Source organism: Aquila chrysaetos, chromosome 5 (genome assembly GCF_900496995.4).
Source record: "Aquila chrysaetos chrysaetos chromosome 5, bAquChr1.4, whole genome shotgun sequence".
Classification (NCBI taxonomy): Eukaryota; Metazoa; Chordata; class Aves; order Accipitriformes; family Accipitridae; genus Aquila; species Aquila chrysaetos.
Genome location: NC_044008.1, coordinates 58,993,270 through 59,018,768, shown reverse-complemented (window position 1 = coordinate 59,018,768; position 25,499 = coordinate 58,993,270). Strand labels below are relative to the sequence as shown.

The 25,499-nt window shown below is 41.2% G+C and overlaps 1 protein-coding gene across 11 annotated transcripts in view; it reads left to right on the top strand.

Moving 5' to 3' along the window:
• The window catches only part of MEGF11 (multiple EGF like domains 11), a 294,330-nt gene that overhangs the window by 246,737 nt on the left and 22,094 nt on the right, over nucleotides 1–25,499 (top strand). For 7 of the 11 annotated variants that reach the window (XM_030015419.2, XM_030015421.1, XM_030015418.1 and 4 more), the window contains 8 exons: nucleotides 567–713; nucleotides 3,379–3,513; nucleotides 7,697–7,825; nucleotides 10,157–10,285; nucleotides 10,987–11,115; nucleotides 13,623–13,751; nucleotides 13,913–14,146; nucleotides 20,882–21,000. In XM_030015419.2, the coding sequence (XP_029871279.1) occupies nucleotides 567–713; nucleotides 3,379–3,513; nucleotides 7,697–7,825; nucleotides 10,157–10,285; nucleotides 10,987–11,115; nucleotides 13,623–13,751; nucleotides 13,913–14,146; nucleotides 20,882–21,000 (1,151 nt within the window). The remainder of the gene's footprint in view (nucleotides 1–566; nucleotides 714–3,378; nucleotides 3,514–7,696; nucleotides 7,826–10,156; nucleotides 10,286–10,986; nucleotides 11,116–13,622; nucleotides 13,752–13,912; nucleotides 14,147–20,881; nucleotides 21,001–25,499) is intronic. The other 4 variants (XM_030015424.1, XM_030015423.1, XM_030015422.1 and 1 more) reach the window with 1 other exon arrangement.

Here is a 25,499-nt window from a genome sequence, read left to right as displayed (position 1 = left end):
TATGGTTGCTTGCTAGATCAGAACTTGGTTCGTTAACACAGAACTTGGAGAGCTCTGGGTGGATGTGGGGTACATGCATAATAACCCAGAGCACAGTGCTTTAAGCCAAAAATTGAACAATACACAACATAGAACTGAATTTACATATGTTCAAGAATCCAAATACTGGACTTGTTTTTGCAGAACCCTGATTTTTCTTTTTTCAGTCTTCCAGTTCACAACAGTTAATTAATCAGGCTTCAATCAGCTGCATATTCCCAGACCGGTTATTTGAGATATTTTGTGACTTTAAAGTAATTCCTGACCGTCATCTCTCAGATGACATGCAGGGTTTCTTTAATGGTGCTAAGGACTGAGCAGGAGCCCAGTAACACCTACAGAACCCACCTCTCTGGCATTTTCTTAAATTTTCACTTTATTAAGTGGATGAAAGGATAGCTATTTCCTTTCCAGGCTTCCTTGTTTGCTCTGTGATGTACTGTGAGGTATCAGTCCAGACAAACATTTCTTTGATCAATGAGCTGAGTAAGCTGTGTGAAACCTAACATGTGCCTTTACATCTTTAGGCATCCACTGTGACAATGTATGCACCCAGGGCCGCTGGGGACCAAACTGCTCCATCTCTTGTAACTGTGAGAACGGGGGATCCTGCTCCCCGGAGGATGGCACCTGTGACTGTGCACCAGGATACAGAGGACCCTTATGCCAGAGAAGTAAGATTTTCCATAGATGTGGTGGCAGAAGCAAAGCAGGTAGAAATGCTCATTTATGATACCAGACAGGCAGAGCGACAGGTTTCTGAGCTGCTTTAGCTCACGGCTTCCTAAGGACAAATGCTAGCCTAAAAAATGCTTCTTGATCAAGAAATCAGACTCTACTGCATTGAGTTGTGCCTTGTCTTTCTTCTTCTGGCCTTCCACAGCACCTGGAGGTCACAGGTGACCTGAAAGGAGGAGGAACATCTTTACATACCAAACTTGGCAGGATCTGGGCAAAAACAGATTTACAGTTAAGTCATGGTGAACTATAGGATACCTATTAAACAGAGTCAGATACGACCTGTCATATAATGACAAGTGGATGAGTGTTGGCTATCAAAATAACAAGACAATGTTTTCTTATGTGCCAGAAAAAGAAACAGAGCGGCCTGAAATAGCTCCTGTGTGATGCTCTGCTGCTACATATTAAAATGTGCCGAGGAGATAAAAACCCTCTCATTTGCTTTATCTGAGAAGCTGCATTTGCCCCTTAGGGACCCTTGTTCACTGATCCACTACACACAACCATCTTCCTGTGTAAACAAGAAATGGAGTTGTCTGTCTTTTCTGCAGCAGCTCTTGTTCTTCCTGTAAGACATTCTGCATGCCCAGTTCATATATCCCCTTTGATTTCACCAGTTACACTTGACATTAGAACACACTCATCTCTAAAAATAATTTGTAGCTGACAGTTTTTATTTAAAGCCATTATAACGATGACCTCTAGCACTGCTGTAGTTAATGGCCTATAAGCATTTCCATTATAAACCCCAATTTCCAGGTGCTTCAGCATATCTATATAGCTGTAAAACCTCTCTCCAAGGCTAAAATGTGGTGCTCAGAGCTTCAGGGAATTGGGGAAGAAATTGTTTTACAAATTTGAAACCCTAAGAGTATGAAACTTCCAGAAGTTAATAGTTTCTGACCTTTCTGAGATGAAAAAAAACAGCTTAGTTTTATCAGCTGATGGCATGTAGGCTACAAGAGGCAAACCATGTCCCCAGTTTGCAACTCCAATAATCAGGCTGCTCCCTGGGGACATTTGCTAAGGACCTAATGAGGAGAAATTTTCCTCCCCACTGGGGTGACAGCAGAGGGGTCCTGTGGATGCTTCTGCTATTGCCATGTCACTGAAATGCCTCTCTGTGAATATACAGCCCGGGAATTCAGCTTGCTTCCACCTCTTCTGTGGGATTCAGGCTCAAGTCTACTTTGTGAAGAGGACAACTCTGTAGGTGAAGATAGCTTTAGTTTGCTAAGTTTGCTCTCAGCATCATTCCCATTTTTCTCTTGGAAATTCATTTAGAAGCAGAATTTAGCCTGTAAAGGCAGTACGGTAGATGATACTCAGCCAGTTTGTTCTGTCTGTGTAATCAGGATTACATGAGACACCGGGATAGTTTACTGCTCTTAGGCCTGCAGAAATGTCTCCAGGAATGATCCAGGTTGTTTTATAGCTAGTGCATCATCAACAAACCTGTCAGCTAAGCTCCAGCCAGAAATCTGCAGTAGTGTAAGAACCTGACACCCTCTGTGAACATATAGACCAAGAGAAAAATTCTCATTCAGTGAAAAAATAGAACGGACAAGATATAGTAACTACTGAGCCAGAACTATATAACAGAGAATCACAGGAGTAAAAATAAAAACATATAAAGTCATTTTTACAGTTACTTACTGCAATTTAACATTTCTTTGTGCTTATCTATCGCAGTGAATGTTTGGACAGTGGATGGTTTTTCATTCTACATGTGCTTAGAAGCAACAATATGCTTTTATAAGAGATACTGAGCTATAATCTTGGCACTATACCTTATGTACAAATTCTATAATAATTTCAATCCAGGTTTTAAGCAAATTAAGCACACAGTTCATGACAAATTTACTCAGCTATCCGGTGTGATTACTGATGCAAATCAAGTGATTTTGTATGCTGTTACCGTAATTACCATTTTTAGATTCTGTTCATCACTGATGGATGCTGCTCCTGCAATGGCATGTCTAAATTGACTGTCCCAATTGAACACAGGTACTGCACCTAATATGTTTAGAAATAAGCTTTCAACAGAGTTGTTTAGAAGTAAAATATTGAGAGTTTCCTAATACACCATCTCAGATTTCTTAGCTTAATTTCCAAAGGAAATGGCATTCTGAGTTTCTGTTGTCTGTACATGTGTGTGAGTGTTTCTCTTCCTACCTATCTTAAAAGCTTCGGAATATGTGTTATTAACCATATATGCCAGTGGGCTATGAGGTCTTGCACATCTTGAACTCCCATGTTTTGTAAAAGAGTTTAGTCAGAGCAGGCTGGAGAGACTCAAATTAGTGTCTTGAGAGGGAGAGGCTGCTGAGAGAGCTCCGCTGTATTATTAAATAGCCAAGGACTTACATGAGGTAGGATGGTGTGAATGTTTGAACCACAGGAGCAGTTTTACTCAGAGCTCGCACTTTATTAGACATGGAATAGTCCAACAGACTTCATGATTTCAGCTGTTCACAAAATTGTGGTTTTATACATTAATCCCATTGGTTTGGGATTAAGACAGAGAGAGAATTCTCAAGCCCTCAGCAATGAGAAATCTTCTGAAATCCTGTGACAATTATTTTGTTTGGTTTTCAGTTTGTCCCCCTGGCTTTTATGGACACCACTGCAGTCAGCCATGCCCTCAGTGTGTGCACAGCAGCGGGCCTTGTCACCACGTGTCAGGACACTGCGATTGCTTGCCTGGATTCTTTGGCACTCTCTGCAACCAAGGTACTGAGCCCAAGACCTCCAAATGCCACCTCCTTTCCTAGGTTTCTGTGTCTGTGACTTTGCGGCAAGACCGATCACAAGGTTCCTGCCTTTTTTCGTTGTTTCAGCAGTTTAGATCACAAGAAAGTCTTTACTTCAGAGGGAAAATGCAAATAGGTACTTAGTCACCCTTTTGTAAATATGATGTGCTCCTGCTTTCATAAATAAAACAGGTCTGCTGCTCTGTATTGAAATGAATATGGAATGAGACACCTGCTGTAAATATATCAGCCATCCAATGGTTTAATTTTCCTTTCTGCTAAACCTGTCATATCCTAAATGTCGATGGCACCTTCATGCACTCTTTTCCAATAGCAGGTGTAGATACTAGTAAAGGCAAAGGCCAGCTCAGGTACACAAGCCCAAACACCCAGTTAATGTAATGCATGGAACCTTATTTACACTGTCTAGGACCTGACTGGGAATAGCTAAAATCATGCGCACCCAAACACAAGTGCAGGAGACAGAAAAATTTGCAATGAGGGACGAAGAGTTAATTTTCACAGGTGAAGAGTATCTTCAACTCCCCCTAATGTCCATCACCTTTCTGTACCTTTGAAAGTTAGTCCACTTTTAACCATAGGTTTCATTTTCAGTTTTATCCTAAAAATGCCTGCAAAATCATTACAGTATCCTGTGGAGTCTCAGTTATTGCATAGTACTGTGGGTATTTTCTCCATAAAGATTTGAAAGAGATTATTTGTAATGGCTACTGCCTTTGTGAAGTCACCATCCCTGTAAAAATTGAACTGACGCTTTTTAATGACCTGCTTTTCAGTAAGTTAGAAATTCCAGGCAGCACTTACGCAAAATCATTAAACATAGATTAAGTATAACCATGTTTTTTTTTTCCTGTGCTGTATAGTCAACTAAACATTATACCAATTAATTTATTAAAATTAACATATTTCAGTGAATTTGTCCATTTTATGTGAAAAGTTAGCCAGATTTCAAAGCGTAAGCAGGGCTAATTATCCTCTTAAGAAAACTATTTTATTTTTGCTCAGATGTTCAGCACTTCTGGTTTTACTTTGAAATGTTGATCTATCCAGCAAATTAATTTTAAAATATTCATGTCCTAATTAAAATCAATTTGTGTTGCAGTTTGTCATAATGAGTTAGCATGTAACTTTATTTTGTAGAAAGAAAAATGCTAATTAATGTTTTCCATTAGAAAAATGTGAAATGAAGATTTCACTTTTGAATTTTCATCTCCTTGTGCCATCTCTTTTCTGGCAGTGGGAACATTCTTCCATCAGCAGCACATGCATGCGAGGAGCTGTGTAACCTCCGAAATGGCATAGGTTGACATGGTTGTGCTGAGGATTCTGAGCAGCGAACAACTAAGTAGCTGTTTTATGAATATCTTTCACAATCATGTAGCAAGATGGATTGATAACTTGTTATCACTGCTAGAACACACCTGACATCCCACAGGGACTTTTGGAGTCCCACTTCAGAGATTTTGTAGCTAATTAACATCACTCTCTGCATTGTACAATCAGGTTGCTCCTGAAGAAAGTGGTATTAGTCCGTACTTTACAGCTTTGTTTAAAAATGTTTGAGACATTTGAAAAAGTGCTTGTATTTGGATCTCGCACCTTTACAAGAGAGTCACAGTGCCAATCCACAGCTAGATTACTTAAATTAATGAGAACAACCATTTTGGCAGGATGGCTTTTGTAATCCTTTCATGTTGACATTCTGGAGAGCATCATACTACTTCACTGAGACAAGAGGTGCTCACACGGTAGGAACCCCTCTGCTAGCTCTCACTGTGTGGAACCAAAGCATTTCTTTTATAAAGTATGGCCTGTTGCCTTTGTCAGCATCGGTGTTTGGATCACAAATCTCTTCCTGATTCATTAGTATTCCATGTTGCAGTGCAAATCAGCTCCTATTTTAAGTAACTCTTTTGAGAACAATTTTTTTGTACATATAAAAAATCCAGCCTTCATTTAAGTGATGTTATCTATCTCCATCTTAAAGATGCAATAAAAATATTGCATTGAACTGCTCTATATAGAGCATTGGAACTGAATAATGGTGTAGCATGTATGAGAACCTAGGCTGACAGATCGTTTTAGTTTTTGCTCTTTCTGTGATATGAGGGCTTTTCTTTCTTTCTCTCTCTCTTTGTGTCTGTGTATTGTTCTTTTCATTGTGACTGTATATTGTGTTTAGTTTTATCTCTTTTCAGTTAAAGAACTGTTCTGTTTAGCACATAATTTGAAAGCCAAAACCAACTTTATCCACTCCTACAGATAAGTCCATAGTATATAGAAATGCATGCAGAAAACAATAGTATGCACATTCTTAGGTTTCTGCCATAGTAAGAGTAAAGAATGGCATATTGTATAAAAGCAAATGAATCACAGCTCAGGATTTCAATCTGTGGCTGATTCATAGTCAGGATAGATTGAGGTCACCTGCAGAGACTACATATGAGAAAGTGAGAGTGGTTGAAGAGGTAAAACAGTTGCATAATTCAGGAAAGTGCCTTAATCACTTTTTTGACATCACTATTATTTACCAGCATACAAGTCCAGTTCCATTTGTTACATTCTTTGCAAAGATGGACTGTATGTTTTATCTTGTTTTGAAAATACATCTGTTTTTGTCAGGGAACACAGCCAATAAGAGCACAGAAATTAAACATTTCATTCATTACTGAGCAGAGCTTTCCATCAACTTTAACGTTAAAGATTTCCAATACTTTGGTGGGAAGTTGAAGGTCTACGTGTCTGTTAGTTTTATGTCACTGTGCTTAGGCTGTTATGAGTCTGAAAAGAATTCAGAGTTTCTTTTCTTCAAACTTCAGGAGTAGGCTAGGTGGACAAACAAGAATAGACGCTGATTTTTCTAGAATCCAGCACATCTGTTTAACAGCTCTCAGTCAAACTTATATATAATCCTTGGAAACCACATTTGCAACCTAATTGAACACTCTACTCCAGCAAGGGGTACTGGAGAGGAATAGGTGAATGGATGCCAAAAGACAAGCATGACATTTCACCAATTGGATACGTGCTTAACTTGTGGGAGTAGTCTTCTGCCGAGTTATATGGTAAAAATACTTAGGGAAGTGGCAGTCTTGCTCCTGGTTTACTCTCCACTTGCATCATTTGAATCTGTGAGATGTTGGCGGCCTGCCTCCCACCAACATTACTGAAAGTTGATCTTCAGCAAAGCCTAGTGTATTTAGTAGTAGAGGCACCTTCCCCTCTCACCATTATTTGATCCAGAAGGAATCAGGACAGCGATGAGGTAGGTACTCTAGCGTGCCCAACATTGCAGCGCCGCATGGTGCATGATGCATTTTGTGGTGCTAGTGGGATAGCAGGGGAAAGGACTACAGCTCTTTCAGCCTCTTCCTGCAAGCTTATCTGCCATCAGCCATTTCATGGGCACTGGCCTCCTAGTACAATACCCATGGCTAGTATGTCAGGCCATCATACCAGGTGGTAAGGTTTGCAGCTTTTGGTCCATTATTACTGTCATTATCAGTTGTACAGTACAAGGGAGTTGTTAGGTTCTAGTGACAGGCCTGAAAGTAAGAGTCCCTGTTGCTCTCCATCTTCTTGAGACTTCTTCACTAGGCTGATATTTAGCCTAAAATGTTCCTTTCCTACTTTTGTTGTTCTTATTGTTGAGGTTGTAATCCTCTGAGCCAGCACAGAACCCTATTTCAGGGTTTGCACCAAGGGACCCCCTTGGCCCAGTCCCCAGATCAATCCCTTCCAGCCACTTATTTGTGTTTGCTACCACTCTGAATTCTCCTCAACTTTACTGTTCTCTTCCTCTCCCAATAACCCCTTTTCTCTGTTTTGTCTCTCCTGTTTTCAGCCTTCCATAATGCCCTTCAGTAATTGTAATCTTCTAACTATATCAGATTCATTTTCCAGCAGAAAAATGGATCTCGAGACAACTTTTTCCTGTTGTCTTTATGCCTGGGATGTAAGCAAACAAAATGGACTTGCATACTTTCTGCCTTTTCCTTCTTTCCAGAAGGATTTTGCCTGTTCGGCTTCAGCAAAGAAAAACATTGTAATTACTTTTATCTCTAATTGCTAAATGTTAAGTCCTATGACTTCCTCATATTCATCATGAAAAGCCTTCAGTAAACTGCCTTATATTTTCACAGTCTGTCCCAGTGGAAAATATGGGAAGAACTGTGCTGAGGTCTGTCAATGCACCGAGAACGGGACGTGCAATCCTATTGATGGATCGTGTCAGTGTTTTCCAGGCTGGATAGGGATGGACTGCTCTCAGAGTAAGCAAAGTGTTATTTTTCCACCTCTGCTTTAAAATAACATATTTTCCTGTTTAGTGTTTTCTGAAAGTTAAAGACAGATTCTGGGGAAATCCTTGTAGTATTACAGCAGCTAGTGCCTTAGTCTCTTTATAGCTTATTTCTTTTAATTAATCTAAGTTATCTTTGGCTTGAATTAGTTTCTGCATTTGGAATTTGCAGAAGCCGTTACTAGTTTCTGTTACAGGAAAGGGAGGTCACAAGCATCACATCAGAAAAGAAAGCTCCATGCTCCCTTTTAATTTCTAGCTGGATTCCCTTTTATTTATTTTTTGAAATCATTTTCTTTCAGCTATTACATTAGAAATTATTAACCAGTAAATGTTTTCATGTACCAAGCCCCCAGAATTGAGAAATTAGGCAGCTGAAATATTTCTATTAAATGTAATTTAATTGTAAAAGTCAATGTGGGCTTGGAGGGATGGAGGATTTCTTCTTGAAAATTGCCCAGGTAGAAGATTGGCATTTGCTGATCCCAAAGTGTCATTTCCTGAGAGCATCCCTTAATTGAAGATAGATCACAGAGGGAAGCAATATCCTATCATTCAGAAATGTTACTTCATATTCAGGATACAACTAGCATATTAGACAGCATTCCAGAGTAAAATATATTAAACTTCAAGTGATAAAGTAGGAATCGGATAAAAACAGACGGCTGTAATTTTGCTTTTATTGTGTGTCTTCCACAGGCAGAATATTGCTGTCACTCAAAAATAGAAAAAAAAAAAAAAAGAAAAAAAGACAGAAGGCTCCACAGATTCCTCATTATATTTAGCCATGTAATTGGGAAATTACTGCTAGTTTCTGTTAACCTTGAAAAAAAGATGTTTTTTCTTACAGAGGCAGGCCAGTTTAGCAGCAACAATTTCCAGTTTAGCAAGCAGGAGGACCTGGCAATAGCTACTTTGTATTTTGGATGAGGGAAGTGGGAACCTGACTGTTTCCTCAGTTACCTTCTTGTAAAGAAAGTGTAAATCTCCCAACGTGAACCTGGCCTCACACCAGGCTCCTGTTGGCACCTGGCCTCGCGTACCCGAGTCCGGTACTGAGCTATTTCGGTCAGACCTCCCTCCACACCAGTTGACCTGGAATGACCAAGAGATGTAGCTGCAAAGGAGTTAATTTTAGCCCCAACTCCAGAGCCAGTTCTGGAGACACTAAGGACCCTGCAGCTCTGGCTTACAAAGGCATTGTAAAAGTATTTCTGGTTGCTCATAGCACAAATACTTTAGGCCAAATCCTCTTCAGCTTTACATTGTGTGAGTTCAGTGACCTTTTGTTTGATTTACGTCATGGCAGGTTTTTTTCTGCTATTCATTCTGGCTTTAGAGATGTCTGTCATATGCCAGAAACTTGCGTTTATCATCAGAATTGGAGCCAATGGCATACATGGAAATAGGCACGGTTTCTGTACTTTCAGGTTTCCTGGGAACCATGCCTTATTAATTCATGTCTTTAATAGGAAGCAATGGGAAGTGCTTTTTAAAGCAAAAATATAGTTGTTATATTGAAGGGTTATCATCATTTTGGATCTTTTAGTCTGGCACTAATAACTGTAACTTACTGCATTCATTTTTGGAGGGAGGCTTAAAATAACTTTTGAAAATGTATTAATATTGTACTTGTTGAAATATGTAATAGACCTGGAGATTTTAATTTAATATTAGCCCCATCAACAAAAGCAATCTGATTTTGTGGATGGGAATTCATACTGTAAGAAGTTTTCTTTACATTTTTACGTAATTTGAGTAGCACTCTATGCTTCAAACGAATGTGGTAATTTTAGTAGTTGATTGCATAGCAAAAGTAAACCATGAATAGCTGTGCTTTATTATGCAAGAATTCCAGAATATCAAAAAGAAAATTAAATTACCTCCATATCATAAAGCCCTGTCTAAATTGTCTTCAGAGATAATACGAGTAAGGCAGGGAGAGTGGCTAGAGCACTTAGACTAATATAGTGTTGAGGGTCGCTGTTTCAGTCGTTCTCAGTGCATATATGCAGCAAAGACCTGATCCTGCCACCTGACCCACACGGGGAAGAAATCCCTTGTGCCAGGGATTGACAGCATGGGTGAGGTTGCAGGTTGGCACCTGGGTTTGCAAAGCAATCGTGGGCTTGGAAGGATGGTCATTGTCAGGGAGTCGCTGCAGCGATGCCAAGCTCTGCAATGCGAAGTTCTGCCTTTGCTGGTGTCTCAGAGGTTCTCCCTTTATTGTTGTTCCTCTGCAGCAGTAACGCAGTATCATTGCTTTTTTTTGTCAGCTGACAAATCTTTTTTATTTTCATAGCTTGTCCCACTGGTTTTTGGGGTCCTGATTGCTTTCATTCATGCAACTGCCACAATGGAGCAATGTGCAGCCCTTACGATGGAGAATGTAGATGTACTCATGGTTGGACGGGGCTCTACTGCACTCAGCGTAAGCCTTTCAGAGACACTGTTGTGCCAGGGAATCTGTCAAAGTATGTGCTGCTACCTCGTGTCTCTTCCAAGTATTGCAGTCTTCCCTGTTAAACCACCGGCTGCTTACTTGTGATAACTTCACATCACCCCGAAGAAAAGAGGCCTGAAGCTTTTCAAGGTTTTATGCCTTTGGCACTCGATAAAGGAGGGACCGATCATTTAGATTATTGATTCGTCGTCAGAATTTACACGGTCTATGTCCCTGCTTGTTAAAGCCCCAGTGTATGTGTTCCGATTTAGGAAAATGTTTGAGATTTCTCATCCTACTAGTGCCAAATTGTCAGCACTGTACGAAGGAGGAGATCAAATTCTGGTGAGCCTTTTAAGAAGGCTCTTTCACTTGCAAGTAAAGGATTGATCTCTGGCCTTTTAGAGAGTTTCTGTTGAGCCATCTTCTTCTTGAAAATGTAGTTTGTATAGATGGGTCAAGTTTTTGTTCTTCTGAAACACTTAAGAGGCAATTCTGTAAGATATGAGAAACTCCAAGAAAATTGGCTGTCGTAGTATCTCTACATTTAGATGATCAAGTAAATGTTATTAAATATACAGAAGCTGAAAATCCATAGATTTATAAGCCTACCTATTTTGTGCTGATAATGCATCTGAGTTTGTGTTTCAGCTTATTTCTTAGTCTTTCCTTATTCTGATTCCTGAAAGGTTGCCCAGCTGCTTTTTATGGAAAAAACTGTGCCAATGTTTGTCAGTGTCAGAACGGAGCGGACTGTGACCATATCACTGGCCAGTGCACGTGCAGGACTGGATTTACAGGCAAACAATGTGAGCAAAGTAAGTAGCAACATGACTTCCATTTTTCTGTTTCTCCAGAATTCTTTCAGAATTCTTTGCAGAAATAAGGCTCTTAAATGAGGTGTTGATGTCAGCAAGAGAGTAACCCCAGGCACCTTATATAATCCTTAGGGAGAAGAAGGCATCTCTGAAAAGCTGGACAGTCTGTTTAAGCATAAAGAAATGTAGTGAATCCTCTGTAATTACGCCTTTCCATTCTCAGTCTAAAGTTAGGTGAGATAAAAGCAAGTCACTGCACTCAGTGCTGACTCAATGTAGCCTTCCTGACTATCTTGCACCTAATTAATAGAAAAAAACAAGCTGCCTCATGCCTTGCTAATGTTGTTGAGAACAGCAGCATCAGGTTTCCCTGGGCATGAAAGAAGACAGAAGTGTTAAAAGAAAGAAGCCCTTTCTGCTCTTTGCCTTCCAAGGAGTATTGGGGCTTTCTTGCATAAGTTGTTATGCTATAGATGTGGGCCAAATAAAGATTCATCTTTACAATGAAAACAGATCAAGGAGAAAAACGTTGCTTGCCATTTTTTGAAAGGTCTGTGTTTAACTTGAGTAGTGAACAAGTATTTAACAATGAACTTCAATTACCTTGCAAGGGTACTGGCATATCTTACTGTAATTGTTGTCGATGTCTTGCTGGCATATTTAGCATGTCGCGCCGAATGGCTTCTTTTAAGAACAAAGAATTAGGGTGGTGGAAATGGTATGTGCTGTAGTTGAGTAATTAGTTGTTTGTCCAGTATAGTAAATCAAAAGAAAATTCTCACACATTTACTTGGATTCTAAATGCAGGGTGAAATCCGTCTCACCTTACCAAGGCATTAATTCCACAGGGTTTCATTCCCTTTTTTGGCAGTAAGGTAATACAGTAACATTCCTGCTAGATTTGCAAGTGAAAGCTTCTTAACTGTAGCTTACTACATGGATCTTTATGAAAGTATTTGTACGTATAATTAAATTCATGAACATCTTTTCTTTTTGCACATACTTGCATTCAGCAAACCATGTATCTCAGGACCAAATTTGCATGCTCATGTGGGGATTACATATGGCACCACTGTAACTCTGTAAGCGGCCAACTTACTGTGAATTTGTGCAGACCCTTACTGCAGCCATAAAAAAAATATGAAACTAAAAAGTTCCATAGCAGAACTGAATCATAGCAGACTTTATACAAGAAGCTACATTTATAATTTGACCTCTGTACAAAGCCTGAGGCTTTCTTTTCTATCCAAACTACGAATGTATTTATTTGTTTTTCTACTACTTAATCTAAACATATCTCTTCATTAAAACTCCTTCCTTCTCAAAATCCTGCTGAATGGGCAGTCACACTGCATTGCAGCTGAAATGCCTAAATGCAGACATCGTTTCTGTGGTGCAGGCCAAAAATTTAGGCCTTATTAATTTCAAATAGGCTACAGGTTAATAGCAGAATGAGCATTAATTGTAATAATTCTATTTTTCCGTGTTTGGGAACCTGCAGATGAAGGAAAGAGATACAAATTTAATACACACTGCAAATCATTATACAGATACTGGCTACTGTTCATTACTTAATGTTAAATTTTGGCTACTAAAAGTTACTTAGAGGCTGACATTTGGAAGGTATCATCATGCTGTGCAAAACATTTGCAGTAACACACAAGAAATCACATCTTAAAACAAACAATATGTATTCTAAAGAATCATAGCAAGTGTGCATGCATTCAATAATGTGTCTTCTCCACAGAAATAAGTAGGATGTGACAGAAGTTGTTTCTTTCAATTTATTATTGAATAGTGCCTCAAGAAGTATAGCAAGCTGCCTACAGATTTATTGTAATAGCCCATCATGGTAATTGTATGAATAAATTTCTCAGCTGGACATTCAATCATTTTGTCTTTGATAGAAATACAAGGACAGGATAAATTCCTCCTATATTAGGAATCCTAGTACAGAAGCAGAGCTAATCAAACCATTCAGATGTTCAATTCTGTAATTCCACCTACAATGTTATATTCATCTTCTAACACTAGTAGGGATAAGTATGAAAGCATGCGGGATTTGTTTGGTAAAAGTCTATTGTGTTCATATAAAGGTACATTAAAACTTTTCTTTACAACTACCCCCATGAAAAAAAAATATGCAGTGTTGGTGGAGAATGCTATGCTCTTTCAAGATGCTGTCTACAGCTTCTGAGCTCTTGCCCTGTTAAATTCTGTACCCTTGTAATATATATCAAGCCTTCTAAAGTCTCTGTATGTATTATTGGTTTCATCCTTTTGAAGTCTTCTATGACTTTTCCAGAAAGTTACAGATTAATAATACCCCAAATTGTACATGAAATATGTTTATCTCCTGCTTTAAAATAATAATAATCTAACCCTAGCGTGTTATCCTAGAGATACTGAAACCAGGGAGACATTTCTACTGAATTATCCATGGCAAGCATTTCACCCATTCCTGAAAAAAGCAGAATTCTTTCCAGTCTTTTTCTTTGGCTTCCTAGAGTGCTCACCAGGAACGTTTGGTTATGGTTGCAAACAACTATGTGAATGCATGAATAATGCTACATGTGACCATGTCACAGGTACTTGCTACTGCAGTCCAGGCTTCAAAGGAATCCGATGTGATCAAGGTACAGTGAAATTCTATCTGTAAAATATCTCTCTCTCTCTCTCTCTCTCTCTCTCTTTCTTTCTCTCCCCCTCCAATGATGTACTTGCTTTAAAAAAAATAGTATTTCAAAAATGAAATGCACGATTCAATTTACAGTGTGTTATGAATTACTTTTAACAGCGGCTCTTATGATGGAAGAATTAAACCCCTATACTAAAATTAGCCCTGCTCTTGGATCAGAGAGGCACTCAGTGGGAGCAATCATTGGAATTATTATTCTCCTTCTAATTATTATGGTCTTGCTGGCACTGTTTGTGTGGTATCGACGGAAACAGAAGGAGAAGGGCCATGACATGCCAAGTGTATCTTATACTCCAGCCATGAGGATGACTAATACAGATTACTCACTTTCTGGTAAGGGTCTTTTTATGTTAATCAAATATAGACTCATATTCCTGTATGTTGGGGAAATATGAGCTTCTGTGATGTATAACATGCATTATTGAGCCTCAAAAATAATGACACTTCTGTTCTTCCCCTGAATACTATGATCTTTTAATACTTAACAGGGACAGGAAAGCAAATATAACTTAAAACTGATTTAAGCTGCTTTATATATGAAAGTTCACTTAACACAATACAGGATATACCTAGGCAAGAAATATGCTGCATGGAATACATCAACTCCATTTTTTTAAATCGGCTGCATTCCTATTGCAGTGCAGAGAAGTTTTCCCCTTGTAAAACCTTCAGAAGACAACTTTTTTTGCTTGAGGAATGGGATTGACTGGGTCAATCATAAGGTTTTATTTTTGTCTATGCTGCAGTTTGTGATTTGCGGCGTCCTATTCGTTGTCACTTCCTTCTGTGTGCAGACCAGTCCTCGTCATCTAAGACAGCTGGTGTGAATTTTCTTCACAGGAGCTGATAAAAGCAGGAGAGAGGAAGAGGAAGAGGAAGGCTCTTTAAGATTAAAAAAAAAAATAATCACATTTCTTGCTTCTTTCTATCTTCTGCTACTGCTATGGAGGACAGCTTTTCTTGACAGACTGGCTAAACTTTGGAGGGTGTGATCTCCTTTTTAACGCCGTCATTCTTCTTCATTCCTCTATGGCCAATATCAGATAGGATGCCAGACAGGACATGGCTTTACTTCCTTCTTGTTTCCTCCAATCTGTCTCTAGTGGGAATCTCCTCGGGGTTTGCTACCCTGTGACTGCACTTCACTTCTTCACTTCCCTTTAAATGGCTGAAACTGTAAGTCCAAGTAAATACAAGCTCCTGCAACAGGCAGAGGTTGGCATAGCAGTTCTGCTTTCCCAGTCCTGCATTGCCTTTTTCTTTTTGCTTTCTAGTCTAAATGCACGAGGCTCAGCCACTTGTTTCTGGCTCTGACTTGGCTTCTGTGTTGTCTCGTGGTGGCATGGCTGGAAGCTTCGTTCTGGACTTCCCTGCCCAGGATGCACCTGGAAGGAGCCTCTCCCACCAAGCCAACGATATTACTGCCTGGCTACAGCTGGGACTTCATCAAGGAGTTTCTCTCATGGCACCATGACTTCAGTCCTCATATCAGGGACATGGTTTCCTGTGACGGCATATTACACATCAGGGGCTGTCTGCTGAACACCATTGACTAAACTCATATTTAAACCACTCAGGCCTATACTAGAGCATTCCTTCTGATAGCTACAAGGTGGGGAAAATAATCAGCCTTGGACCTCCTCCCATTCCCTCTTATTTTTGAATTTTAGCTTTGCAGGCTCTTGCTTAAGCTGCCCATTCAGGTAAGAAACGCATGAAAGTGTTGCCAGAGAGGGCTCATCTGATCCTTGGCTAGTTGCCAGCATAATTTGGCCTGAAATTTGTCATTTCAACTTCATTTGAAGAGCCAGACCATGAACATGCAAAAGACAACTGTGGCACATCTTAGCAGCAGCGAGGCTCCAAGTTCCGAGAGAGCAGATCAAAGCCACTGGCATGGAAAAATGTTATGAACTTTTCAGCGATCCATTTCTTTCACATTGGCACTTAATCCATTTATTTACAAAGCCTGCTTCACCTCATTTATTTCTGTGCTTTTCTAGTTAATATATGTGTAACCCAGCATGCTTAAAAGGCACAACTTACAAACCTCAAAATAAGGAGAGGAATATTGCTGAGGTTGGGAGTTCCTGACTGGAGTAATTGAGCTTCTCCTTTCAGACAAGGGAACAAAAATCCATCAGTTGTTTTTTCTCCATATTTTACCATGAATGGAGACTTCCCAATTAACCTGATGGTATCCCAGTCTGATACTCTGCAAGAAGTCTGAAAAAAGGCTAATGCTGAGAAAGGATACTTTCATCCTTCAAAGTTAACATAGACAGATGACTTTCCTCCTCAGCCACAGAGAAAAAGTCTGAAGATGTTGGTTGTGCTGGACTGTCTTTGCAGGTTATGTCTTTGTAGGCATTGCATCTCCCTATACAATGTTCTTCACGTTCCTTTCAGGTGCAGCCACCTATCCCAGAGCTCCTGATGCCACATGAAACTTAAGTACTTGAGGAGAAAAAGTATTTTGGGGATGGCTGAATTCCTGGATACATCATAAATATCTGAGGGAATCAGCTGCATTGAACCTGGATCTCTTCCGGTCCTTGGGCAATGACAGTAAATTTAATTCTTGCCCTTGTGGCATTGCTGCTCTGTGCCAGATCAGTTTGTAAAAAACCTGAAGTACCAGGTCCTTGCAATGCCAAACAGCACCAGGTCAGTGGTGTTATATGGGCTTCTCTAGAAAGAAATTGGATAACGTTTCCTTCCTGTTAATCTCAGGCAGTGATGGGAGTGCAGACACTGGGCCTTTTCTTTCTTCTTTCCTTCTTCTTTCTTCTTTCTTTCTTTGCGCAGTCCTTGTAGCAATATAAATTTTATCACTCAGGAAGCTGCATCTGAGTGGGGTCCGTTGTCTCTTTCTGGAGGTCACAAGAACAGTTTTCTTCCTGCCTCACACTTGAAAAACTCTGCTATCTGAGCTTGCAGAGAAAGGCTAAGGAGTTAGAAATCACACTGCTTCATCTTCATCTCATTATAAGTTGTCTGCAGGTATCAGCATTGTTTCAAGTTTTGGTCTTTGTTTTAGAAGGGCATTTACAAATTCTAGACAAAGGCTTCTGAAAGCTCCCTGCCAAATTCTGACTGTCCTCCAGTACATGGTCCCACTGAAACTTTCTACCCATCAGTAACCTTCCCAGCTTTGGCCTTACCAATGCTGTTTTCAGCCTTCCACTTCCATTGAGCAGAAAGACAGCAAAAGGTGCTGACTTGCATCTTCCCCAGCAGAAGATGGGGAGATGGATACTAAGATAAGATCACAGATAAGAAATAGAGACTCATAGCATGGCTGGATGGCAAGAACAACCTGTGTGTATATGAGCGCATGTGTGCATTTGTGTGTTGCAGAGGACGCTGAAGGACAGTAGCAGTATTACATAGAGGTAACAGGGATTTCAACCTTCACCTGGAGTTTTGTATGTGGATTAAGGGCGGAATACTATGCAGACGTACTCGTCCAATGAATTTAATCCCATGTAAACCCATGGACTTCGGCAAGAATTCCACCTGAACAATGACTGCAGTATCCAGCCCTATATGGGTGGTAACATTATGGCTAACCCGAATCACCACTGTTGTTATTTTGCTTGTTTGCTCTTGTTAGGGTAGTGGTGGTGGTGTTTCTGAATAGAGTCACATATGCAGATCCCTAGCTCCTGGAGGCAGTAATTTCTTCCAGCACATTAATTTATTTCTGGAGGATGTTTTTGGTCTTTATGTCTTCAGCTCTTCTGATGCTGATAATCCATGCACATGTGTGAGAGAGATTATAAGGAAGGAGAACCCCCTGGGCAGCCCTTAGGCTCTTTTGCATTTGTGGATGGAGGATGTGGCAGCAAAACACACGCTCTGCCCAGCAGCCAGTGGGAAAGAAAACCACCCATCCTGGGAGAGCTTAACCACAGCACATGGATCCGAGAGCAGACTTTCCCAAATAAGCCTGAAATCAAAATGGTGCTCCCCAGCATGAGAATGGTACATGGCATCCAACAACAGATTTTAAAGTGCAGGTTGTTTAGTTCAAGGAGGTGGGGACAGAAGGGAAAACTATGCAGTAGTGCTGGAGAACAACAGAGATTTCTTTTCAGGACTTTCACAAAGACTTGTTTATGGGCTGAATTGATGTTTGAGGTCTTGTCAAGGTCTTAACAAACTTTCCACCCATGATATGGGTGAAACTTATGCTGAGAGCCAAAACCTAAGCAAAGCTCGATACAAATAGAGCATCATGGGTCCTGCAGCCTAGACAAGACATCTACAGAAATGATCTGCAGATGATGTGTAGTAGGAGGTGGCAGAGTGAACCCTCCTGCTTGGAGCCTTCAGCCACCCCAGTGACACTCTGTATGGGTGGAGAAGATCCACACAAAAAGAAGAAAAACATTTCCATTTTGCATCTTGAGATAGCCGGGTTTGTATTTACTGCAGAGTGCTTGCTTACTCCCTTTTTTCACGGTTGGCCTTGTGCCCAGTTTCCACACTATGCTGTCCTGCTGCCACTGCAGGATGGGGACGAATGCTCTTTGAGTCACCCCACAGTGCTGGCTTGGAGCAGAAGCTCAGTCTTTCAAGTGGCAGAGCATTCTGGCCTTCATCCAGACCTCGGGGGTCTTCCACTGGAGCACAGCCTCAGGCTTGAGGGCCTCACAGCAAGAGTCTGCCATCATGGAACCCTTCACAGGACTGATCTCCCCATGTTAACATTAACATAACCTTTGGGGGGGGTTTGTTTTGTTTTCATTTAAATCATTCCCTTTCTTTTAGGCATTTAAGTCTTTGCTTACTGTTCAGAGCAGAATAAAATTCTCATCTTTGAGAAGAGAGGGGGGTTTGTGCGTTGTTTTTTTTGTTTTGGTTTTGGTTTTTGTTTTTTTAACTGGGATAGCATTAGATTTGAATTTGATGTATTTCCAGCCAGCAGTTATAAGAGCTTCATGAATAAATGTGTAGAAAATGGACTGTGATATGAAGGTAAATCAGCCTGGGTGGATACTTAAGTATCAACCAAATGGAACTGTGTAGAAGGAGTAATTCCGAGTATATGGTGCTGCATGCAATGAAGGAAGAAAAGATTTTTGGTGATGCAGACTTGTACACGAGCTCAGGTTCATTAATTCAGCACTGTGCTAAGTAGCAGGGCAGTCTGGTAGGCTTCTGTTTCAGCTCCTTTCAGGTGCACGAATCAAGCTGCAACCAGATAAGCTGGGTGTGAACTTGTAATGTGTCAGCTGGCTCACGGTAACTGTTGGTATGTGCCCTCTTATCTTGCAGCAAAGGCAGCGGACCGTGCCTCTTTTCCTTCGAGCTGGGCCTTCTTGCCTGCAGCTGAGTGAGGGCATGACAGATAAGGGAAGGGAGAAGGCAGAGCTGAGAGCTGGTGTAACTCAGCCATCAGCACTCACCTAAAAAGCAGAAGGATGTGGATTCAAGTGTCTGTATTTAACTGGGACCGCAGGTTGTAAGAAGGGTGGATGAGCTCGGCTCCCCAGTGAGCCACCAATCCCTCATTAGCAGGTTCAAGGCTATATGTAAGCAGCTGTGTTTGTGATGGGCATACACTGATTGTGATGTTTGGGCTCCAGCCCCAGTTCTCATTTGCAGACCCCAAGAGATCTGTTTCTTATTAATTCTGTTGCAAATATCACAGAGTTATAGTTAGGGCACATGGCAAAGTCCTGGCAGCCTGGGTGCTGTGCTGAGCAGTGGCTAGCTGAAAGAAGTTAGTTCTGGAATCACGTCCTGATCTGAGATACTTTGTTAGCAACAACCTCAGAAAATAGCTAGAAATAAAAGGCTCTGCAATTACTACAAAATAGAATTGACCTCAAAAATTGCTCTGCATGTTTCAGCAGAAAATAAGTGCTCGGTCAGATATGTATGTGCATGTGCAGTTTCTTCTCTCAGCTGTGTGCCACAGCACTTATGTAATAGACACCCTGCAGATAAACCCACTTATTTGAAACAGGATATTTTGCAGTAAATTATGCTAAATCTAGATCTCCACAAGATGTCAGCAAAGCAAAGTTCATGTTCACAGGAATGCAAACACAGAGGGCAAGGAGAGACAGCCAGTGGTGACTGGGTACCCCCCTCCTGCAGACAGTGCCAGCCAGCTCCCTGTCCTTCCTCACCCATCTGCTGCCAACCTTCATTAAAGATCTCTGGTGATGGGGACAAGCAGCTACCCCAGCACTTCGTGACCCTTTCCATGTGAAGGTGTTTCCTATAACTAACCTTTCTGCCTCAAATTCAAGCCCATGGTTTATTAAAACCCATTCGTTTATGTCTTACAGGGCTTGGCTGTTTAAATGATGCTGCTTCAGTTTAAATTTTTCATCCTTTCTTCTGATGGTACTTTGAAATATCTATCAATTTGCTATTAAGCTGGAACCAGATTGGGTTTGATGTTTTCATTAGAAATGCCAGTATAAATATGATGCCGTTATTGATAAATTACTTTGTTTGCTAAATGTGTTCATAAGTTAAAGTGAGGAAATAGTTAAGATGTCTCTAAGCATAACAATGTAACTGCCCAAGTTTGCCTTTCAGTGCTGCAGCTTTCTTTTTTTCTAAGTCTTTGCACAAAAAGCTATGTAAAATGTTTTGGACTCCTTGGTATGGTTATAGCACCTTGATTTCTAACCTTAACTATCTTTTTTGCAACAAAAAAGTTTTAATTAATTTTTTCATAACTACAAGGGTTATTCTCTTCAGTAGCTCTTACATGTGTTTAAGCTAAGGAAGAAACTGTTGCAGACCACACATTTCCTTTCCCTCACCTGCAAAGCAGCTGGACTGTCAGGAATTACTTTTTTAAGATCTTCAAAAAGATAACACTGTATTAATTAAATATTTTGCTTTTTTGTCTTATATTTAATGCTAATAGTCAAGAGCTTCACACCATGATAATACAGGATAGATTTCATCTGCAAATGTTTTATAACACCCAGTACTCTAACAAAGTTTTCTAAACTAGATCATCTCTGGCATGTTTTCAGTTTCTTAAGAATTGTTATTGCTTCCAAAGTATTTTGTGATGACTTGTTTTCTTCCCAGATATATCTCAAGGTAGTGGCAGTGTACATTGTTTTTCCAATCCAAGCTACCACACTCTCTCATGTGGTGTGACTTCACGCTTCTTTACCAGTAATCTGGATGGAAACAGCTCCAGTAAGGTAGATATTATCCCACCCCACTGTGGCAATGTTCTTATCAGTTCAAGGAAATCAACCAAAGCAATGCCTGTTGGATCCTGTTGTCTGCCAACATTATTTAAAACTCCGGTGTAGCAGTTCCTGACATCTTAGCTCTAACAGACACAAAAAGGTCTGCTTTCCCCTGTGTATATCTTCATAATCTCTGTGCATGGGAACTGGAATTTCAGCACATGCCTGTCTGGGTCAATAAGGCTTGGTGTCTTAGCAACTATAAGGTATATTTGCTTCTCAGAAAAGATAAATAACTAGATAATTGTAATTATCCCTTAATATAACAAAAGTAAATCAATGAAGCATTAAGTCAGTAATCTAACTTTTCTGTATCATTGTTTCCCAGATCAGTAGACACACAAATATCCTGCTGACACAGACAAGAGGATAGATGCAAGACAGTATCTAGGGTGCTTCTGAGCCCTGTTCTTGTCCAGGAGCATTCTGAGAGCTCTGCTGTTACTTATGGATCTCCAGTAGAGCTATTCAGACTGTATTGCTCGAACATCCAGGAGTACCTTACTTATCACTTGTTGCTATCGATTCCCTAGGACTATTCATGAACAACACTATTACTCAATTCACCACTTCAGCAATAGATTCAGATATGGTAAATCGTAAGACAGCTCTTCCTTTAGAGCCTTAATAAGCCAAGGTGGGGCAAAGGGTAGGGAGCAGAGGAAAAAGGAAATGCAATTGATTTCATCAAGGTTGTCAGCTTTAAAAATTATGGTACTTGCAGGCTGTGTCACCTTAATCCAAATGTAACTCTGCTAACTGGAAAGCCATGAGAACAGATTAATGCAAAAAAGACACTATTGTACGAGACAGGGTACATAAAAATATTTCTATATGTGCTCCTGGAAGTCATTTCTTGGTTATTAAAAGAAAATCTCATTAAAATGTAATAAAAAGGCTGGCTCCAGAGATTTCTCAGAGGAAAGTTTGGACAGATGTGTAAATATGTTTTCTGAGGTAGATGGTCCCCTTGCATCATGCATTTTTGCTCCCCAAACTGAAAATGCAAACGCTCATAATGTCAGATTTAGGATTAACACCATGAGTGTGGGTCTGGACCACTAATCCTGTTGCAGTCATTTAAATGAATTCAGAAGAGGTCAAAGCAAACACCTACCCTGGTTTCCCAGCCTGCAGTGCCATCTTGTCACAGAGCTACTTCAAATATTTAGCTGCCGAAAAGGTTTAAAACCCAAGTGATGCATTTGGACTAGCCTGGAAGGTGCTCACCCTGCTGTAGTACTGGCTATCAGTAGCTGCTCAGCAGATTTTCCTGATATTCAATAAGGAAAAAACAATGGATCTGGTATTTTCAGGGCACTTATCAAAATATACGGCCTGATATTTCCTTTAGATCTCCCACCATCTTACTTATTCATGAGAATGCTTTGCAGTGCTTAATAGCTGAGGATGGCCAAAAATACGCTTCTTCTGTCTAAGCAGTTCTCCAGCCAAGTAAGACAAAAGACCATATAAAGCCCCTAATGGCTGCCTTAACAAGTTTCATTTCCAAATCAGTTTGTCTGGTGCCATGCCCACTTTCTGCAGGGAGATGTGCACAAGTTGTACTTGGAGGATTCATTTCTTTATAGAGCCAGCTGGGGTCACAAAGGAACCAGCACAGATGCAGAATGAAAAAAATGGCAAAGGAATCTCTGAACTGCTGAGCCAGAGCCCTGGATGTATTATCCTCACTGTGCTCAAAGGACATCATACCTTGAGGCAATGGGCTGGAGCCATTCCTCTATCACTTCTTTCAGAGAGACACTTTGGGCAAAGGTACAAAGGACAGGGCGACAGGGAGGGGAGATGCAGCCCTGCTCCAGTTTGAGAAGGCTTTCTCTCTCATGTGCTCCCCCTGCCCTTCTTGTCCTCTTCTCTCTTTCTGTGTCTTATTTTGCCTTTTCTCTCCTCTTCCCTTGGTGTCTGCTCCACTCCATTATCTTTTCTGGTTTTCCTCATATCCATTTTCCTATTCTCTTTTCTCGCCCAGCTGTACACATACTATTTCTATTTTCTTTCCTCCTGTTTGTGCTTTCCTCTCCCAGCCCTGTACAGTGCAGCAAGGGTCAGCCTGGCTGCGGAGCACCAAACACAGCTGTCCTACACTGTTGGCTGCATTTACTGACCCTGCTGTTCACAGTGTACACAGTGGGTACTACGCTAGGGAAACAAGGTGGACGAGGGTGGCTGATAGCAGAAGCTAAAAGGTCCAGCATTGCACTGACGACCGCAGTTTGCGAGGCAGGTCTGTCTTCATAGGAAGGGAGCAGTGCCAAGACTTCCCACCTCTCTTCTAGGATCAGGAGGAAGGTATCTCAGCTCCTTGTTTCCCCTTTGCCAGACAGACATTTGGCCACTGCTCAGGACCCTACACGTCCTGAAGGTAGAAGCTTAGAAGTTGCTGAGTTGTGGTGAAAGGAGTTAACTCCAGTTGGCGGCCGGTCACAAGTGGTGTTCCTCAGGGCTCCATACTGGGACCAGTTCTGTTTAATATCTTTATCAATGGTCTGGGTGAGGGGATCGAGTGCACCCTCAGCAAGTCTGCAGGTGACACCAAGTTGGGCAGGAGTGTTGATCTGCTTGAGGGTAGGAAGGCTCTACAGAGGGATCAGGACGGGCTGGATCGATGGGCTGAGGCCATTTCTATGAGGTTCAAAAAGGTTAAGTGCTAGGTTCTGCACTTGGGTCACAACAACCCCACACAACACTACAGGCTTGGGGAAGAGTGGTGGAAAGCTGCCTGGCGGAAAAGGACTTGGGAGTGTTGGTCGACAACCGGCTGAGTATGAGCCGGCAGTGTGCCCAGGTGGCCAAGAAGGCCAACGGCATCCTGGCCTGTATCAGAAACAGTGTGGCCAGCAGCACTGGGGAAGGGATCGTCCCCCTGTACTCGGCACTGGTGAGGCCACACCTCGAATACTGTGTTCAGTTTTGGGCCCCTCACTACGAGACAGATGTTGAGGTGTTGGAGCGTGTCCAGAGAAGAGCAGCGAAGCTGGTGAAGGGTCTAGAGAGCAAGTGCTACAAGGAGTGGCCGAGGGAACTGGGGTTGTTTAGCCTGGAGAAAAGAAGGCTGAGGGGAGACCTTATTGCTCTCTACCTGAAAGGAGGTTGTAGCCAGGTGGGGGTCAGTCTCTTCTCCCGAGTAACAAGCAATAGGACAAGAGGAAACGGCCTCAAGTTGCACCAGGGGAGGTTTAGATTGGATATGAGGAAAAATTTCTTCACTGAAAGGGTTGTCAAGCATTGGAACAGGCTGCCCAGGGAAGTGGTTGAGTCACCATCCTTGGGGGTATTTAAAAAATGTGTGGATGTGGCACTTAGGGATATGGTTTAGTGGTGGACTTGGCAGTGCTAGGTTAACGGTTGGACTCGATGATCTTAAAGGTCTTTTCCAACCTAAATGATTCTATGATTCTATGGCAAGTACAAGTGGAGGCATTAAAATCCTCCTGGTGTATACAGGACTGGTTAGTTGTGCTAGTGGAGTGCTCAGACTGGAACACATGCAGGCAAAAGCAAGTGGGAGGATAAGGGGGAGCATATGAGAAGAGACTAAAAGAAGGCTTGGCTTCTTTTATCTAGCAAAATGAATGCTGAGAGGGAGTATGATTGCCATCTATAAATACGATGAGGTAAACACTAGGAGGGAGAAGAGCTATTTAAGTTAGATGACAGAGCTGGCACAAGAACAAATGAGGATGAACTGGCCATGAATGCATCGAAGCTGGAAATTAGATTTCTACCATCAGATCAGTGAGATTTTGGAATAGCTTCCCAGTAAGACTAATGGGACAAAGAAATCTGATTACTGTTAAAATGGAGCTTGATCAGCTATCTAAGCGATTATGCGCCTGAGTGTTTGCAGTAAAAGGTTGCTGGATGCGGGACTCAGTGATCAAAGCCCTTCCAGTCCTGTGTCCCTAAAGCCTGCTCCAGCTGCCAGCAGGAGTTTGTAGGGCTGAGCTTTGTCTCTGTGCAAGGTCCAGGAGAATGGCTCTGCATCTCTGGGGTTAAGGAGGAGGCAGAGCTTCCTGCATCTCAGTGCAAGTTTTTAACTACCAGCACCTTGCTACAAGTAAAAGCTCTTCCCATGGGACCGAACTTATAAAGTCAGCTTGGGTGAAATGCTGGCCCCATTGAAATCAATAGATATTTTACTGTCAGTTTAAGGCAAGCCAAAATTCGACCTTTGCTTATTAGCTCCTACAAGTAGGTTTGGCCTTTATTCTTATGGCATGTGCAGCAGGAAATAATAACAATGCTGCAAGTTACCAAGGAGTATCATACATTAACTCAAGTGAAGTTGTGCCACAGAACTACTGCACTAAAATTTTCCAAAGCAGATAAATAGAGATACACACTTACCTCCATACCCATGTCTTCACATCAGAGCTCTCATTGCTTGAGTTAAAGACCAGATTTTCAGATGCTGAGGACCCATT